The sequence below is a fragment of the Dendrobium catenatum genome, unplaced genomic scaffold, assembly GCF_001605985.2.
Source record: "Dendrobium catenatum unplaced genomic scaffold, ASM160598v2 fragScaff_scaffold_132, whole genome shotgun sequence".
Taxonomy (NCBI): domain Eukaryota; kingdom Viridiplantae; phylum Streptophyta; class Magnoliopsida; order Asparagales; family Orchidaceae; genus Dendrobium; species Dendrobium catenatum.
This window is the reverse complement of record NW_021318594.1, coordinates 154951-174593: the sequence shown is the minus strand read 5'-3', so window position 1 is coordinate 174593 and position 19643 is coordinate 154951. Positions and strand designations below refer to the sequence as shown.

At 31.3% G+C, this 19643-nt stretch overlaps 1 protein-coding gene across 1 annotated transcript; it reads left to right on the top strand.

Annotated features, from left to right (window-relative positions):
* The first annotated feature begins 16843 nt into the window (after positions 1-16843).
* LOC110102195 (pentatricopeptide repeat-containing protein At4g16835, mitochondrial) lies at positions 16844-19076 on the top strand. The gene is made up of 2 exons (XM_020830411.2): positions 16844-16858; positions 16983-19076. The coding sequence occupies exon 2, from the start codon at positions 17043-17045 to the stop codon at positions 18918-18920; it is 1878 nt and encodes a 625-aa protein (XP_020686070.1). The 5' UTR covers positions 16844-16858; positions 16983-17042; the 3' UTR covers positions 18921-19076.
* The last annotated feature ends 567 nt before the right edge of the window (positions 19077-19643 follow it).

Below are 19643 nucleotides of genomic sequence, written 5' to 3'. Positions count from 1 at the left end.
TTGAGTTTTACCTCTGCACAAGCAATCTCATGAGGATTTTAATGATTCTTTTGCTTCATATGGAGGTCCTCTACCACTTTGTATAAAATCTTAAACTCAAAAAATAAATAGTTGAGAAGTTTAATTTACTGTAATGGACAATCTCTTATTTGCCTCCTCTTCTTGTCATCAGTAACTTCCAAACAACCGTAAATCATCTGGGAAATGTGTAGGAGACTATAGGAAGCAAATAGATACTTAAAATAGTTAGGAGAGCTGGTAGGATGTGAATGAATCTAGAATTAGAGTTTAAAGAAGATTAGCTGAATTCAAATGTTGGAGATTCCATGAATGGATAGGATCAATCAGGTCTATTTTTGGAATGCTCAAAAACTGGCCTAGGCCATTAGGTAGCATAGGGACAAGCTGGGCAAAGGGTGTGTCATTTTGAAGCATTGAGGGGACCACTTGCTGGATGGGTGATCCATGGCTTTCTTTGCATCGGGCTGGAGTCCAGGGAAGTTCTAGAAGGGTTTAAGTGAGCTGGTTAGGTTTGAGTTTAACCAGGAGGTCGGGTTGGGTAGTTTGACTACTAGGAGGGGTTTAGACAAATTTTATAAAGGGGCCTTTTAACTTGTGGTATTAGACATAATGTTATATTTTTTAAAAAAAAAAATAAAACAAATTTAGTTGCTAGTCGTGCCAGTGACTGGGCATAAGTTGGCCTTAGTCGTTGGCCGCGACATTTAAGTTACAGGTTGATAAAGACTTGAATGCACTGTTATCTCCTCCTATTCTTAATTTCTCTATTTCTTCTTTCTTATTTCTCTCTCTCAAAAAAATATTTGAACCATCTAGTGAAATATGTTTGAGTTCTTTAGCTTTTCGATGTGCGAGAGTAATTAGTACTAAGTCACCTACTTGGAAAGTTCTTGGATGAAACAATTTTTCATGGGCATGGATCAATTTAGCTTTATATAATTCAAGGTTCTTTTGATCTTGCAAAAGCTTCTCTTTCAAACCTTCAAACTCTTCTAACCAGAGTTTTGCTTTCTAATATGAGATAATCTTGTAGTTCACTATGACTCTGAGTGAAGGTAGATGTACTTCCAAAGGCATATTGGCCTCTGTACCAAAGACTAAAGCATATGACATAGATTGAATTAGAGTTTAATATGTGGTTTGGTATGCCTACAAAGCTTGAACTAACTTCTCATGTCATTGACGCTTATTGTCATCTAAGGCCTTCTTTAAGATTTGAACCAAGACTTTATGGAAGGCCTTTTTTAATCCATTTATCTAAGGGTAATAGATGGCAGAGTATCTCCAATCCATGTTGTGGCATCTTGAAAAATTATTTATTTTAATGCTTCTAAATGAAGGAATTTTATTAGAGATAATACGACAAGGAACATCGAATTGATACACAACATTCTCTTTGAAAAACTTTTGAACATGATGAGCTTTGCGTTCTCTCAAAGGATCTGCTTTGCGCACTTTGAGAAGTAGTTTCTAGTTACTATTATGAATTTGTGACCACTAAAGGATGGAGGATCTATCAGACTATCATTATATTAACCGGCCACGAGGCGATAGATATAGGGAATTTGGTGGTTGATATAGGACTACACCGTGTAATTGAAATTGATGATAATGATGTGCAACATTTATATAGTCATCTATCATTGACGACCAGTAATATCTCATTCATTTTAATTTCATTTTCATCTTTTATTCAAATTGGTCTGCACCAATCAATCTTATATGTACTTCTTCTATGATTTGCCATACATCTAATTTATTCTAACACCGTAATCACATTTGATTGAATGATCTTATATATAGAGTTTTGTTAATTAGATCATCGGACAACAATAGTCTTTTAATCTGATATGAAGCTGATTTCTCTTAAGGGAGCTTATTTTCTCACAAGTATTAAGTGAATGATTTTATACAATCTACTGATTCATCGTCTACTACTAAAACATTTTTCATCTTGGTTGGGGATATTCTATTTATAGATTCAAAATCTATGGGAGATAGAACTTGCTGAGCTTACACTTCTATCAAAATTGAGTTTTCCTTAGAACATGTTAGGGTTTTAACTAATATAGCAAGAGTGTCCACTGTGGAATTCTTTCCATAGGGAATTTTATATAATTTAACATTTGGAATATGTTCTAATATATGCATAGTATACTGATGGTGAGGAATCAAAGTAACTTTTAATACTTTATAAATCCGAGCTACTTGATTAATCACAAGCTACAAATTTTCAAAGATTTTGATCTCTTTGATCCCATTTAAAATTGTCAATTCTAAGCCAGTTATCAGTGCCTCATACTCAGCTTCATTGTTTGTATAGGGTTCTAACATATCATACGAGTAAAAAAATATACCTTTATCATGTGTGATATACCAATCCTGGCCTGTCAAGGTGAAATATCATCTAATGCTATTAAATGAAAGCAGCGCATTCAAAATAGAATTCCCAAATAAACTTCTCATTAGACTCGAGTCTCATGATTCTTTCATTTGGTAGTTCATCATTTATTGTGGAATCATCTTGCACTCAATGAGTTGCTAAAAAATTTGATAAAATTGTTTTATTTCACTACTTGTAGAGGAGTGAATGTAATGTCGAACTATGACATAATCATTGACCAACAGTTATGGAACATGATTAAGTTCACTAGAAGTTAAATTGGTGTCTCCCTTACATTTTTAAATTGAAACCTATTTTAAAAGATTAAATAAATGAAAAGAAATTTAATATTTTCATTTCCTTTCTTGATTTTTTATTTAATAAAATATTAATGCATCAAGATGAATCTAGTATCGAGATTTTCAAAATAGATTTTCTATGATTTAGGATTTTGTATTGAAGCAGTTTGATAGACTTTGTGCATCTTTTCATTTTGGTACACATTGCACATCTTTTTTTTTTTTATTGGGTAAGGTGCTTCCTTTTAAAACCTTAAAATGATTCTCATTTGTAAGATCATCTTCCAAATACCATAGAAGAAAACTCACACTCATATATAAGGAAGAAAGATCTAAAAAATAAACCCAAAATTTTTTTATAGAAATGGCAACTTGATTAAGAGAATCATTGATTAGATTTATGATCATTCTAATGATGCTCATAAGATATAACTTGCATGAAATTTGATAAGATTTTATTTCTAAGACAATTTTACTTTTAATATTGATTTAAATTTAAAATAGATGTCTACCCACACACAAGAGGTGGGAGGGAGGGAATATGCTTTTTTATAGCTTTAATCATTTATAAGCCTTTCTACCTTTAAATATTTAATGTAGTCGACCACAACTTTCTTCTTTTAAAATTTAGGATAGAGGATGCATTCCTATTAAGAAAGATGAATCAAATACTTTCTAATAAAATTCTAAACTTAAGTTCTCTCTCTTTATAGAGATGAACGAGTTTTGACCATGTTAACACTACCAAACATCCCTTCATTTATTCTTCATCCTTTGTAGCTTCTTTCTCTTCAATCTAGTGGATGATTTCTTTCACTTGATCCACCATCTCTTCTATTGATCCCTTCCACAATGTGTTGATCTGCTTAAGTATATTCTCTAGAAGGAGATAATTCTATCACAAGCTTCCCATTTCTTGATCTTTCATCCACTGCATTATTTCTCTGATTCATGAACATAGTTGGAGGGGAAACATCTTAGGCCACCAACCCTCTCCCTATCAAATAATGAGGTTGATTATTTTGTGAATTTAAGTCTCCTCCTATCAAAATCAGAAGATGATTCACTAACTCGTGAATAGTGTTTACTGGCCTTTAACGGATGCTGATTTGAAGGTTAATTAGAATTATCATAAGATGATTGGTAGACTGATGTGAAGATAGAGGAGATATGAGATTATACCCTTTAAAAAATAATTCTCATCACCCCAAAGATTTGTTAAGAGCTTTTTATTTTGGAGATGGAGTGATGTTACATGTTGATCATGATATGAGAGCTTCTTTGGCTTCTTACAATGATCTGCAATAATAGTTTATCGACTTAAACCCAATTCTTGGAATTGTACTCTTATTTTTGGAGGAGGGGACCCTCACCTTCCACTTGAGTGTGGATTCACTTCAGTGGAGATCACATCATTGTTACTTCTTAGAAATTTAGTCTTTAATTGGCCATAGCCTATGACACAGTCCTAGATCAACCCAATAAGTAAATACTTGAACTTTTTCTTCCTTTCCTATAAAAAAGGAAGGACAAGACCTTCATGGAATAGAGTAAGAAGAGAATTTTCTATATTAAATATGCTATCTTCTCTAGCAACAACGGACAAAAAATGAAATCTACTACCAGCTAGCTAATGAGAATTAACATACACCTCAAGTACTTTAATATCTATCTTCTTTGCTTCTTCAATTCCAATGACAATCCAGGCATCTTCCTCAAATAATTCATCTTTCTTAGCTCTTCACCTCATATAGTGGTTCATGTTATAGCATTGAGATTTTGTTATATCCTGGACTCTAGAAGATGCCATCTAAAAATTTCTGAATATGAGGCTTTCAAGGTTGGGTGGAGACTTCTCCTTAATCATGGTAGTTGACTGGGGAAAGTTAAGCAAGAAAAGACCAATGGTTTAGTAGTTGCGGGGTAAGCTATAGACACCCTCCTCTTTTTCCCAAATGGGGCTTGACTTAATGGATTTAGTAGAAAGTGGTACTACTGTAGCATGTGGTGCAGTGAAAGTGATTTGCAAGTTCTCAAACCTAGTTTCAAATATGATTTGAGAGCCCTTAGCAGATTAGGCAGGAGTGAGGTTGATGTTAAAGTTTAATTTTCTAGATATTTTATTGATCCAAAAGGAAAATCCAAATAAATAATTGAACTTTCTAAACCTACTCTAAATAATGAATTAGAAGATCACACTGATTTGAATCTGTTTGAAGTCCAAGAAAAATCCTAGATTATTGTGGATTGAAAGGTGAAGGAACCTAAATAAGACCCAATTCAAAGAAAACGCCATCGTGAAGTGTAGATTTTGAAGAATGATTAGTTGTAAATTGAAATTGATTTTGAAATTAGATTTAAAAGAGTATTTAGTAAGGACCCTTATCCAAAATATTTTAAGTGCATAGAGTAGGAAGTGACATAAGTTGAATTTAGATTTAGATTTGGGATGACATAAATGAGAAGGTTTTATAAGAGGGAAGACAACAAGTTAAGAATTTATAATCTAAAGCCTAAAATTATACTAAATCATCTCTAGTTGTCAATCATCCCAGTTTCTAGCTATACTTAAATAATTCAATTTATAGCCTACATATATTAAATAATTTACAGATTGCATAAATAAATAAATAATCAACTTATCAAGTACATTGCCTAGCTCAGTTCATTGACACCATTGGCTTCAAATATAGAACTATATGTATTAAATCAATTATTCAACCATCAAGAAAAACATTAAGCTATCATTCAAACAGCCATTATCCACTCAAGCTTTAATCACTTGCAACTACAGCCTAGCACTGCAATCAAGCAACTCAGTACACTACCTAGCTTAGTGCACTGGCATTTATATCTTCAATCATGTCCAGATCACTTCCCTATGAGTTTTATAAATCAAATCAATCATCACTAGCTCCTCAACCATTGATTGGCCCAATCAAACCTAGTTGAGCTAGCTCAATTGATCATTCACCTTATCTACCCCTAATCAAATTATCAAATGATCTCTAATCTTAAGCAAACTCATTTGAACATCTCTCCTAGCGAAATGGACATGATTGATCACCCCGACTCAGTCAACATTTGACTCAATCAACTAAGATTTGCCTTGGTCAAACCCAGTCAACATATGGTCAAATTCATAAACAACTTTGATCCTAGTCATCACAACTCAATCTTATAACTCGAAACTAATTCCAACACCATGTCAAATGTTTTTTTAGGGTCAGTCCTAGTAATCAAAACTTAGTTGACTAGTCACATTAGTCAACTCAAGTTTAAATAATCCTTCCATGGTCAACACTATATGTAAACACCAATCTCATTGCTTTAAACTCCTCACTGTTGTTCTATAGAATGCTCTGAACATTTCCAATATTCCCTTGAGTTAAACTTGAGTCAATTTGACTTATTCAAACAACTAAGGGTGGTCAAATTATCTCACACATGAACCCACACATTCAAATATCAATTCTATCCTTTTAAACCCTTGACCATTACCTTTAACAACAAATATGATCTCTTTGAACTCTATCTCATCAATTTAGATCAATTAAATGGTCAAACTAGCTAAGGCAAATCCCAAAACACATCATAGTAGTAAAACTACCCAACCCAACCTCCCTGGCTGAACTCAAACCCACCCAGATCACTTAAACCCTTCTAGAACTTTGTTGGACTCTAAATCAACCTAAAGTAGCCCCTGGTTAATCCCATCCAATAAATGGTCCCCTCAATGCTTTAAAATGACACCAGGTTATTTTCCTTTTTCCCAGCTTGCCTCTCTACTACCTAATAGCTTGGCCTAGCTTTCCAGCATTCTGAAAATAGCCAGTATCCGTTTACGACAACTCTAGCATTTGAATTAAGCTAAACTTCTTGAAACTTTAATTCTAAATTCATTTACACCCTAGTAACTCTCTAGACTTTTTTTAATATATATTTACTTTCCTATAGTCTCTTACACATTTCCTAGATGATTTACCATTGCTTGGAAGCTGCCACAAGTGAGAGGAGGAGGAAACCGAGAGATTGTCTACTCTAGTAAATCAAACTTCTCATCCATTTATTTTAAATGTTTGAGACCCTCTTCAAAGTAGTAAAGGAACTCCATATGAAGAAAAAATATCATTAAAATCCTTTTTAGATTTCTTATGCAGAGGTAAAACTCGAACCCTAGGTTTTTATTTAGGTTTTTAAATAACTCTATGAGTATTGCATTAAAAGCCTTAAGAACACTTCAACATTTTTATTCTGACCCTAATATACCTTTGTTTAAATTTTGATACCATTTAGGTCATTATATTGGGTGTATAAGATCAAATATGATCCTAGGGTTTTTGTTGTATATGTAAGGAAGACAAAGTCAGGGTTGTCCTTTTAATCTATTTGATTTGGACAGTCGAGATTTTATCATCTCTATTGCCCATTCGACCACACAAATCATACAAAATTATAAGATTGAGGCTAGCTTTGGGATTCATTCTATATGCAATTAGATAGCTTTAAGTAATTCATGGCTAGTTAATTGATCTGGTCACTTTATCGTTTACCGCCGCGTGGAAAATATCTGCACTATTAGCGTCGCCAACTGACTGTGTAATAGAACCCTATTATAAAATTTAGAAATGATATAAAACTTCAAAAAAACATAGAAAACTCATTTTGAATCCGTTTTGTGAGTTTTTGGACACTATGGATTAAGAATGAAGATTACTTTATCTTAAAAATAAAATTAAGTAAATTAGAATAATATTATGTAAATTATTTTAATAATACCAAATAAATTATTTTAATTTTAAATAAAAATATATAAATCATTTTAATCTAAATTTTGGCAGGGTTAAATTAGGGTATGTTATTGACCTTCCCTTATTTTCCTAAGGGTATTTGATGTAATATCATTTCATACATGAATTTATGAAAATCTTGGTCATAATTTGACCTAAAGTTTTGGAAATTTTTATTGAATTCAATTTAATTCCAATAAATGCAGGCTAGGGATCTATGGAATTAGTGAGAGACTTTCTTTCATTAAAAAATAAATTCAAGCCATGATCATGTATTGTTTGAGGGAAATTTGTTATTAATGCTATATGGAGTTTTCTATACTGCCCTCAAACTATACATGGTCGTAACTCCAAATTGGATCAGGGATCATTTGAGGATGTTCCCTACACCCTCTAATGGTCTCAAGTCAATTGGATATACATATCTCCTATAATTAAATTTCTAAACTTATATGTTATTCTATGACATATAGCTTTGGCAATTCATTATGATCATTCTATAGTGCATTAATTAGGACACTATATTTTTGTTATGGATTGATATGATTTGATTTTTTATGTGTATATCAAGAGTTAGAAACATTGATTTCAATCCTATACAACCGAGTGGTACTAAGGAAAATAATTAAAGACCTTTTCTTAATGAACTTAGGAAAATCTAGTATTTACCATATACATCCACTTTGCATGAAACAATAAACTTAGAAAACTTAGTGTAATATATCTTATGATTGAATTCACCTCTTTTTTATATTAATCAAACTTGTAAAAATAATAAAATAACTTCAACCTTTATTAAGAATTTAATTTCAACAAATTCAAAAAATTTAAATAAAATTCTTAAAAATATAAATAATCTTCAATCAACTTTAAATCAAACTTACAATCACAAAAAATTAAAAATCCAAAATTAACTTTCATTTAAATTTAATTCACTAAAACTTAAAAACCCATAATTAACTTCCTTTTAAAGTTAATTAATAATTAAATTATAGGTAATTAAATTAATTAAAATAATAAATAAAATTAAAAATTTCATTAAAATTCAAATAAAATTCATAAATCAATAATTCAAATTTAAATAAAACTTTTGAATAAATTTTAATTTTAATTCAATTCTAATTTATTAATAATTAATTAAATTTAATTAAAAATAAATAATTAATTAATAAATTCTTAATAAAAATAAAAAAATTGAATTAAATTTTAATTAAAATATAGCAAATTAATTATATTAATTAAAACTTATTTTAATCAATCAAGTTTGATGATTAATTTGAAACAAATGAATTTAGGCCTTCATACCTAAAGCTTGATTTCTTTTAGAGGTCATTTTAGCATTTATTTTTTGAGGCTTTAATAAAGTTTAAAAAACCAAAGGATCCCACAAGATTTGTTTTATAAATAAAATTTAAAATACACATCATCTAATCATTAAATTACTATAAAACATATCGAAACCACATAACCTCTTCCACACACTTAGACGTGTTATTTGAATAGCTAACTTTAACCTAGGTTGGGCAGGTGGATTGGTTTGGTTTAATTGCATGTGCCTTTGCCTAGAGGGCACCTATATGTGTTTGCTTACTATATGCAGTCTGTATGTCATATTTATTTTTTCTGTCAGCACAACAAAAAGTGGAGTGAATGAAATCAAAACCATGTAATTTACTTTCATTTACTTTTATGTATACATAACTACTCACACTACACCGTCATATTTATATTTTATAATTCTTCTCTTTATATTCCTACAAACTAGAATATTCCTAGGTGACAATGTATATGAAAAAGAGAATTACATATTTAAATTTTATAAATTTTTGTATATAAATCGAGTTGTAAAGTGTCATGAGTTATAAAAGAATCAAAATTAACTGTTTATATAGGGTTAAAATTTAGGTTTACTTTTGGTGGGGCCTAGTCATTATTACTTTTTTGCAGACCTTAGGTTATATATTAAAAATTTATAAATCAATAAATCAACTCTTTTATACATTATTATTCATGCATCATTTGCATCATACGTGTAGTTTCTATTTTTTGTAAGCATGTTGTATAGCATTTGATTTAAAATCTTTTATTAAAAACTCCAGTCTTAGGATAGAGCTTACCAAATCTTGTATACATATGCCGATTGTTATATTTAGGACTATTAGCTGGCAACTCACTCTAGGCAAGTGATTAATCCATATTGTATTCACCCCTCTCGATACAAATCCTTCCTTAATTCAAATCTAAATTTCAAATCAATTTTATAATTTATAGTATAAAGCTTGTTCATTGAAATCTAAGTAGCCCAAGTATTTCTTTAAATTTATATGAATTTTAAAATCATTTAGTCTACATTTTAATTAAGAGTTTTCTCTTAGGAGATATAATTAACTATATGGGCTTGCCCTATAGGGAGTCTAAATTCAAGAATAGAATAAACCTATATTATTTCCTTTCTAAGGTAGGGAAAAATCTATGAATGCACACTAACTTTATCTATATTCTAAATTTAATTTCATAATCAAAAGATATATGTACATTTTATTTATTTTTATGGAAAATCAAATATCCTAAATATTTAATTATAAAAATATATTTATAAGTTTTTTCTTTAATAAGGATGATAGGAGAATAGGTTTTTCATCTTTTGGATGAATTGTATATTCCCTACGTTACGCTTAATTAGAAAAAATAAATAATAGTTTCTTTTATTCAAAATCGATAGTAGAATATTAGTCTACCCTTCGAGGTGGTATGATGTTAAACTCTACAGGTTTGAACGAAAGAAATTATTATGATATATTTAAAGTAAATATTGTGGGATATTATAAACAAATATATTAAACATAACTTAATTTTATTATTTTATATAAAATCATATTTGAAAACATATTATATAAACTAAACATTTTTTATTATTTTAAAAAAATAAAATAAATGGTATCGATAGATTTTTCTAACGACTGCACTGAGAAGGAAAGGAATATTCAATTTCTGATGTGTATATACATTTTACTCAGATTGTTATCTCATTACATGCTTTAGGTAGAGAAATAAATTATTTAAAAAAGTTAATAAAATCCTATGTTGTTTACCTACTGCTTATGATATACAGATAACTGTCATAACTGCGTCAAAAGATATAAATGTATATTCTATTAACAATCTACTTTAATCATTTATTGCTTTCAAGAAAGGAGTGAATCAAAGACAGATTGATGCGGGTGACAAGTAAAAAGAGAAGAATATTGCTTAGAAATTGGATGATTCAAAAAGTGAACAATCAATGCATGATGATGAAGAAGATATTACACTCATTACTATGTAATTCAAAAGTTTCCTTAAAAGAAAGCAACAAAGGCATTAGCATTGGAATAAAGGTAAGTTCAATAAAAATATAAAAGTTTTTAATGAACTTATTTGTTATGAATATAGAAATCCTGGACATATAAAGACTGATTGCTCAAATCTCAAAGCAAATCCTAAAAAAGAGAAAGTTGAGTAGAAAATAAATATTAGGAGGGGCAAGAAAAGAATGCAAAAAGCTTTTTAGGCTGACTCAAATTCAGACTCTTCAGAAATAGAAGCAGAAGAGGAAGCCATAAACTTGTGATTAATTGAAGATAAACTTGATCATTCAGGTCAAGAGGAGGTATGTGTCTTATCCTATGATGAATTATTTAGAGTTTTTAAAAAAATTCATAATGCATATATGAAGCTTAAAAAATTATATGCTAATCTTAACCTCGAGCATTTGAATTTACAAAAATAATATGAACATCTTAGAAAGATCATGCATCCATAGATAGAAATCACATGGCTTTTTGGATGAATATTCTAATTTGAATAAGAAGCATGATTCCTTAAAAACATATTATACTGAACTTGAAAATGATTTTACGATGTTTATTGTTGAATCAGATTAAAAAGGACATGAGTTGAATGTTAACAATTCAATTTTAGAAAGTGCAAACCAACATCTTAAAGAAAAATTGAAAGCTCTTAAGAAAGATAAGACAACTTCCACACTTGAATAATTTTATAATCCTAATCAAAAGCATATAATTTTAAAATCTAGGAAAAGACATTACAAAGCACATAGATTGGTAAATTTTTTTCCTGATATTTAATGCTTTTTATGTGGAATGATGGGGCATATTTCTCACACTTGCACTATTCAGAGTAGAACACACTTAGTGTGGAGACCTAAGGTACATAAATCACAGTGTATCAAATATGCATCTAGATTATCATTGTCAAGAGGTGAACCTAAATTTATTTGGGTTCCCAAGTCTAACCTTTGATAATTTTATAGACACGCTCTTATGCAAGCCCTCATGAGAGAATTTAGTACTTGGACAGTGATGTTTGAAACATATGACTGGAGATACAACTTAATTTATATCAGTATAGACCAAGGTCGGAGGCAAAGTGAAGCTAGAAGATAATACCGCTAGGGGAGTGGTAGGTACATGTATGATTAATAATAAGAATAATTTCTTTATTAATATTTTTTTTTTAGTTAAAGGCCTAAAGCATAACTTATTAAGTATTAGTCAGTTTTGTGATATGGGTTTTAAAATTAAATTTTTACCTATAAGCTACATTATAAGCCAAATAGAGTTGATGTGTTGCATGAAAATAGGATAAATAATGTATAAATTCTTAATATAAATTATGTTAAATCTTCTAAAACTTTTTTTCTCAAAACTATCACTGATGAATCTTGGTTATGACATAAAAGATTTTATCATGCAAGCATGAAAAATCTTAGGAAGATTATCCAAAAAGAATTGGATAGAGAAATATCCAACTTAGACTTCACTAAAGATCACCTATGTGATACATATCAATTAGGAAAATAAGTCAAATCCTCCTTTAATTCAAAGGATCTTAAAACTAGAAAACCATTAAAAGCAATTCATATGGATCATTTTGGACTAATTAGCATTATAAGTTTAGGAGAAAAAGTTTTTGGGTATGTAATTATTGATGATTATTCAAGATTCACTCAAATTAGATTCTTCTCACAAAAGAATGAATCATTTGATAAATTTAGAATTTTATTTTACTTGGATTCAGAGGAATCTAGTTTGTGAAATTCTTTTAATTCAAAGTGATCACAAGGAGAATTTGAAAATAAAAAATTTTAAAGTTTTCTATAAAGAGCAAGAAATCGATCATAACTTTTTAGCTCATAGGATTCCTCAACAGAATGGGGTTGTTGAAAGGAATAATAGAACTTTGATAGAAGCTACTAGAGCAATGTTAACTAAATATTCACTTTCAAAATATTTTTGGGCTGAAGTGATTAGTATGGCTTGTTATGTTTTGAATAGGGTAAATATTAGATCTAAGTTGAACAAGACACCCTATGAACTTCTTAAGGGAAGAACACCCAACCTCTCACATCTATATGTCTTTGGATGTAAGGTGTTTATTCATAATAATAGTAAAAAAAATTTAGAAAAATTTGAACCTAAATCTGATTAGAAAATTTTTCTGGGATATTCAAATGTTGGCAAATCCTATAGAGTTTTTACCAAAAGGACTTTAGAAGTTGAGGAGACCACTCATGTAGTTTTTTATGAATATAATATTTTTGGATGGTCTAAGTTGAAAGAAGAAGATGTTGAAGAAATAATCTAAGGAATTAAAAATGCAAATCTTAAAGAAAGTGTTAAAATAGAAAAATGCATTTCCTATAAAATGGAAATATTTTAAAAGTTATCCTAAAGAATTGATTTTAGTTGAACTAAGTAAAGGTGTTAGAATTAGGCATGGCCTTAACAAATAACTGAATCACACAGCCTTTATTTCAATGATTGAATCAACTAATATTAATCAAACAGTTTTTGATGAGTTTTGGATTTTTGTCATGTAGGAAGAATTAAATTAATTAATTAGAAATGATGTTTGGGAGTTGATTGAAAGACTTAAAAATCAAATTGCTGTTGGAATTAAGCTGGTTTTCAAAAATAAGGTGAATGATTCAGGTGTAGTGGTTAGAAATAAAGCAAGATTGGTGGCCAAGGGATATAATCAAATAGAAGGAATTGATATTGAGGAAACGTTTACCCCTGTGGATAGACTTGAAGTGATAAGGGTACTACTAGCCTTTATCTATTTTAAAATTTTTAAATTATTTCAAATGAATGTTAAAAGTGCTTTTCTTAATAAGGTGATACAAGAGGATATTTATATTAAGCATCCTCTAACATTTGAAAATTTATAATTCTTTAAACATATGTTTGAAATAAAAAATATATTATATGGATTAAAATAAACACCTAAGGCATGGTATAAAAGGCTAAGCATATTTTTACTAGAAAGATCATTTATTAAAGAAAGTGTGGACATCACTCTCTTCTTAAAAAGAGTAGAAGATGACTCATTACTCAAATATATGTTGATGATATCTTATTTAGATCCACTAATAAAAATTTTTGTAATGATCTTTCAAAAAGAAAGAGTAGTGAATTTTAAATGAGTTTGATAGGAGACTTGAGTTGCTTTCTTAATTTTAGCATAAAGCAAAAAAGAGAATGGCAAATTTTTTAGTCAGTTAAAATATATTAATAAAGGATATCCTTAACAAATATAAAATTGATAAAGTTAAACTAATAAGTACATCAATGAGTTTCTTAGTGTAATTAGATAAGGACTCTAAAGGCAAATTTATTGATAAAAAAGAATTTAGAGAAATAATTGGAACATTACTTTACTTAACAGCTAGTAGACTGGATATCATGTTTAGTGTTTGACTTTATGCTAGATTTCTAGCTGATCTAAAGGAATCCCATCTCATGTTGTTAAAATAATTTTAAGATATATTTTGAGAACTCAAAATTTAGTGATATGGTATCCTAGACACATCTCTTCTTTTAAAATCATTGGATATTCTAATTCAAATTTTGCAGGATGTAGAGTTGATCAAACAGTACTTCTGGAACTTATCAATTTATTAGAAACTCTTAAGTTTTCTGGTCTAGAAAAAAATAGAATTCAGTAGCCCTTTCTACTATTGAAGTAAAATATATTGTCTTAGGTAGTTATGTGACATAGATTTTTTTGGTTAAAATAATAACTTAAGGATTTAGGATTTTTAATTGGCACTAATCTAATTTTCTGTGATAATATAAGTGTCATGTATATTTCAAAGAATCATATTCAATACTAGAACAAATCATATAGATATAAGAGATCACTTCATTAGAGACCATGTCACTAAAGGATAAATTGAGCTACATCATGTACTTACTGAAAATCAACTTGCATATATTTTTATAAAACCACTTACTTTTGAAATGTTTAGCACCTTAAGAACTAGATTGGGTGTTATTTATATTCATGCTTAAAAATTATAATTCTACAATTTCCTATTATGATGTATCTTTTAGTTGAAGTTTATGTTTTGTTCATTATGTGTGATTTGTCTTTTGTTTGATTGTATTTTTCTCTATTTTAGTTTATTTTATCTTTTATAGTATTTTGTTTTTATTTTTGTGTCTCATGGATCCTAATGATCTATTTTATTTTTGGACAAAAATTATGATTATCATGTGTAAATCGAAAAATTCTTTTTCTATTCGTACTATACGAATCACTTTCATGCTATACAAAATCACTAGATTTTACATGATAATTTTCCTGAGTTTGAAAGATTAAATTATGTTTTTATAAACATATCGTATTATACGAACACATCATCATATTGTATAAACTATTCATTTTTTATGTACAAATATGGAGGGAATTCCAAGTGCAGTTATTTTTTCAAAGATCGTCTTGACATATACATGTTCATATGTACGATCCTATAATCAATTTGTGTATGGACGAACCTAATTGTTAGGTATAATCATTATTTCCTGATTATCATGAAAGAATATATGTTCATCCATATGACCATTTTGATTAAAAGTCATACGAAATGACTCCTTAGGAATTGCAGTTTACAAAAAATTATTTCATTCTTGATTATTTCCATTCGTATGTATGAAATTTTTTTTTTCCCATATGAGATCATAATTATATGTACGAACCTTGTTTAAAATTGTATAAATGTCCCCAATTTATTTAAATTAGAAGTTGTCCATAGAGTTTTCTTCACAATCTCTTTCAATCTCAAATCATTTTGTGTTCAAAACTCTCCAAATGACAAGCAACAACAGCAAGCGGACTCGATATTCTAGAGGCTCTTCATTTTGTTCTAATCAACTACATGATAACATCCTTTATAAACAAAATGAAGAAGCCTACCAGCATTTCTTTGAGGCAAAAATCACTCCATCGTATCTTCTTAATGCCTCTTTTCGATTCTACCCAATTTTCCTTCACTCTCACCTTAATATGTAATGCATGTAATACCCAATTTTCCTTATACAACTTTTCTGTAATGCCTCTTATCTTCTTATCCAAATTTCCTTCACTACCCAATTAAATTAAAGAATGAAGTTTTGAGGATAGAGACTATACATAACTTAAATGCAAAATATTTAAACTACCTTTTCTGTTACTTTTCTATCACACAATAAGCCCGATGCATTCCTCCACTACATCCATCCAACTTGAATTCTACTAATAATATTCCCATCAATTTCACCATCACTCTGAACAATAAACCTAATATATCTAAAACGTGTACTCTTATTAATGACTTGATCCCTCAAAGTCACAACCCCCCACCCCCCACCCCTATTACTACTAAAATTAATTTCCATGTATTCGGTTTTAGATCTATACAAATGAAAACCTTTACTCTAAGGTTAACATCTATAATTCAAGTTTACCTTCAAATCACATCTTTAATCTTATCAACAAGAAGGATATCGTCAGCAAAAAAGCATACACAAGGGAACATCCTCTTGCAATATCTAGTAAGACATCCATGACTAAAGAAAAAGATATGGGCTTAAGGCAAATCCTTGATGTAATCCAACTGAAATTGAAAAATACTTGGTCAAACCATCATGTGTTTGAACATAAGTAATAACTCCAGCATACATATCACTAATGACCGGAATATAAGCATTATTAATCCCTTTCTTTTTTGTGGATTGGTATCTTAAAAAAAGTTCTTGATGCTAGTTGTTGGCCTTTTTTGAAGCTTGAATAGATTTATGATTTGTTGAAGTTGGGGAAGTGGACTTCTATGTGCAAATCTTGTGATACATTTGTTAGGGTCTGGTTCTCTATTTTGATGATTCAACTATTTTTTTTTACTACAAATTCGTATGTCTTGTCGATTCTACTAGTAGCTTTTGGAGTTTTTTGTTTATCTATTTAATCATTATTGTTTAGGTGATTATATGGTGTTCTTTTCTATTTTGATGATGGTCCTTTGGTTGTCTTGATTAATAGTTCTTGTTAGTTTTGCTATGATTATAAAATTTTTTCTTATTTTTTTTATACTTTTGCAGTTTAATAATCTGTAATCTTACATTAATGAAATTTGGGCATGATTGTTTTTATTTTTATTTTTTTTTAAAGGACTGGGTGGGAAGTTGCGGACAGCGGGCCGGAGTCCATGCCACTCCGGCGATAAGCTTTATGCATCTCGCCTCTGGTTTTTACACCATATACTTTTCCCACCGCAGCCCGACCTTCTCGTCGGCGGCGGCCTCCTTCGCCTCTGTTCTTTTCTGCAACCGCGAAATCGCCTTCCACGCCCGAACCGGCGATGTTGTCTCGGCCCAGAGAGTATTCAACTCCATTCCTTCTCCCACCATCGTCTCCTGGAACTCCCTCCTCGCCGCCTTCTCCAAGTCCCCCGGCAAACTCAAAGATGCCCTGAACCTCTTTGACAGAATTCCTAAACCAGATGTCATATCCTTCAACACCCTCCTCTCCTGCCATCTCATCAACTCCGACCTCCTCGGGGCGCGCCATCTCTTCGACTCTATGTTGGTAAAAGATGCCATCTCCTGGAACACCATGGTCTCCGGCCTTGCTTGTCATGGCCTCATCAATGAAGCACGAGAACTTTTTCTCTCTATGCCAGAAAAGAATTATGTCTCTTGGAACGCCATAGTCTCTGGTTTTATCCAAGTCGGAGATCTGCATTCAGCGTGGGAGTACTTTTCTCAAGCGCCGGACAAGAATGATATTGTCCTCCTGACGGCCATGATTGCTGGGTTCATGTCTGCCGGAATGATCGAACGTGCATGGGAGATATTTGATACTATGCATGTGAGGAATTCGGTGTCTTGGAATGCGATGATTGCTGGGCTTGTTGAGAACGGACAGGCCGAGGAAGGGCTGAAGCTATTCCGAATAATGATTTCAGCTGAAGAGGTGCAGCCGAACCCGTCGACCCTGAGCAGTTCGCTTCTCGCTTGCAGCAATTCGTCAGCCTTAGAGTCGGGCAGGCAGATCCATCAGTGGGTTTCAAAGTTTCCGATGAGCATCAATCGAAGTGTCGGGACATCCTTATTGAGCATGTATTGTAAGTGCGGAGATTTGGAGAGCGCTTGCAAGCTGTTCGATGAAATGCCTGTTAAGGATGTTATTTCGTGGAACGCGATGATTTCTGGGTATGCCCAGCATGGGCATGGAGATAGAGCGATAAATCTGTTTGGCAGGATGAAAGATGTAGGTTTGAATCCTAACAGGGTCACATTTGTCACGTTATTGTCCGCATGCATTCATGCAGGATTCGTTGATCTTGGGATGAGGTACTTCGAGTCAATGGAGGAGGATTATGGTGTGAAGCCTTGTGCTGAACACTACTCTTGCGTGGTTGATCTCCTTTGTCGAGCTGGCTTGCTCAAGAAAGCAGTGGACTTCATCCATTCGGTGCCATTCAAGCCACAACCATCTACATTTGGTACTTTATTGAATGCTTCTAGGATCTACAAGAACAAAATGTTTGCAGAGTTTGCTGCAAGAAAGCTGGTTGAATTGGAGCCTCGAAACGCAGGAGCATATGTCCAGCTTGCCAATGTGTATGCTTCTCTGAACAGATGGGATGAAGTTGCAAGAGTGAGGAAATGGATGAAGGAGAATCTGGCAGTGAAGACGCCAGGATACAGTTGGATTGAGGTTGGCGGAGCTGTCCATGAGTTCAGATCTGGAGATAGACTTCATCCCTATTTGGAGTTGATACATAAGAAGTTAAATGAATTGTGGAAGCGAATGAAGGAAGCTGGGTATGTGCCTGATCTTGAATATGCGTTGCATAATGTTGGGGATGAGCAGAAGGAGATGATGCTAATGAAGCATGGTGAGAAGCTAGCTATAGCTTTTGCGCTCATCAGTACTTCACCAGGAACTCCTGTTAGAGTGTTCAAAAATCTTAGAGTCTGTGGAGACTGTCACCATGCCATCAAGTACATTTCCATTATTGAACGGAGGGAGATTATCTTGAGGGATAATGCAAGGTTCCATCACTTCACAAATGGTAAATGCACGTGCGGGGATTACTGGTGAGGAAACTTTGTTTTTTCATGTAATGATCTGTGTAGTTGTGGAAATTAGAGCGATATCAAGGCATTATTTTGTGTTTTTTCTTGTTGAAAGTTAGTTTACTGTTCACAAATTCTGAAAAAAAAAGTTCCTGTTAGCAGCTTACTGGATGTTAATTCATATTTCCTGGATCCACATTGTGTAGTTCACGCATCAAAATACAGGATCTGTACTACGATCATAATAAGCAGTTCTCTACTTTTAGTTCAAACATTAGCTACAAATTTAGGTTTTGTTTAAAACAGCTTTTTTATTGATTTTTAAGCATTTTTTTAGTAAAAACTTCGTTGAACCAAAAATTCTTGTACTAAAAGGTTTCTTTAGAAATCAGTAAAAAACTATCCCAAATAAAGCTTTAGATTGTGTGCCAAAATGCATGGTCGAAAAGGATAAATCATTGGAATAACATACATATTATCATTGTTGTGCCCAAATTGATTCCGCACCTAGCAGTGGACGCGGGACAAAACATAGAAAACCAAAAATCAGTTTACGGTTCATGATTCATCAAGATACAAAATAATCATAAGATATCGAAACCTTCAATTATAAGGAGAAGTTATCCAACTTTTTATTTCAAAATTTTCATCTACAAAGTGATTAAATGAAAGTCAACATATTTAACTATCAACAGATAGCTGACTTCAATATAGAACTTCCTTACATTGCCAAAAGAAAATATAAAAA

Bases quoted from the DNA above. Each gene is read 5' to 3' on its own strand.
- LOC110102195 (XM_020830411.2), top strand. From the start codon at position 17,043: ATGCATCTCGCCTCTGGTTTTTACACCATATACTTTTCCCACCGCAGC.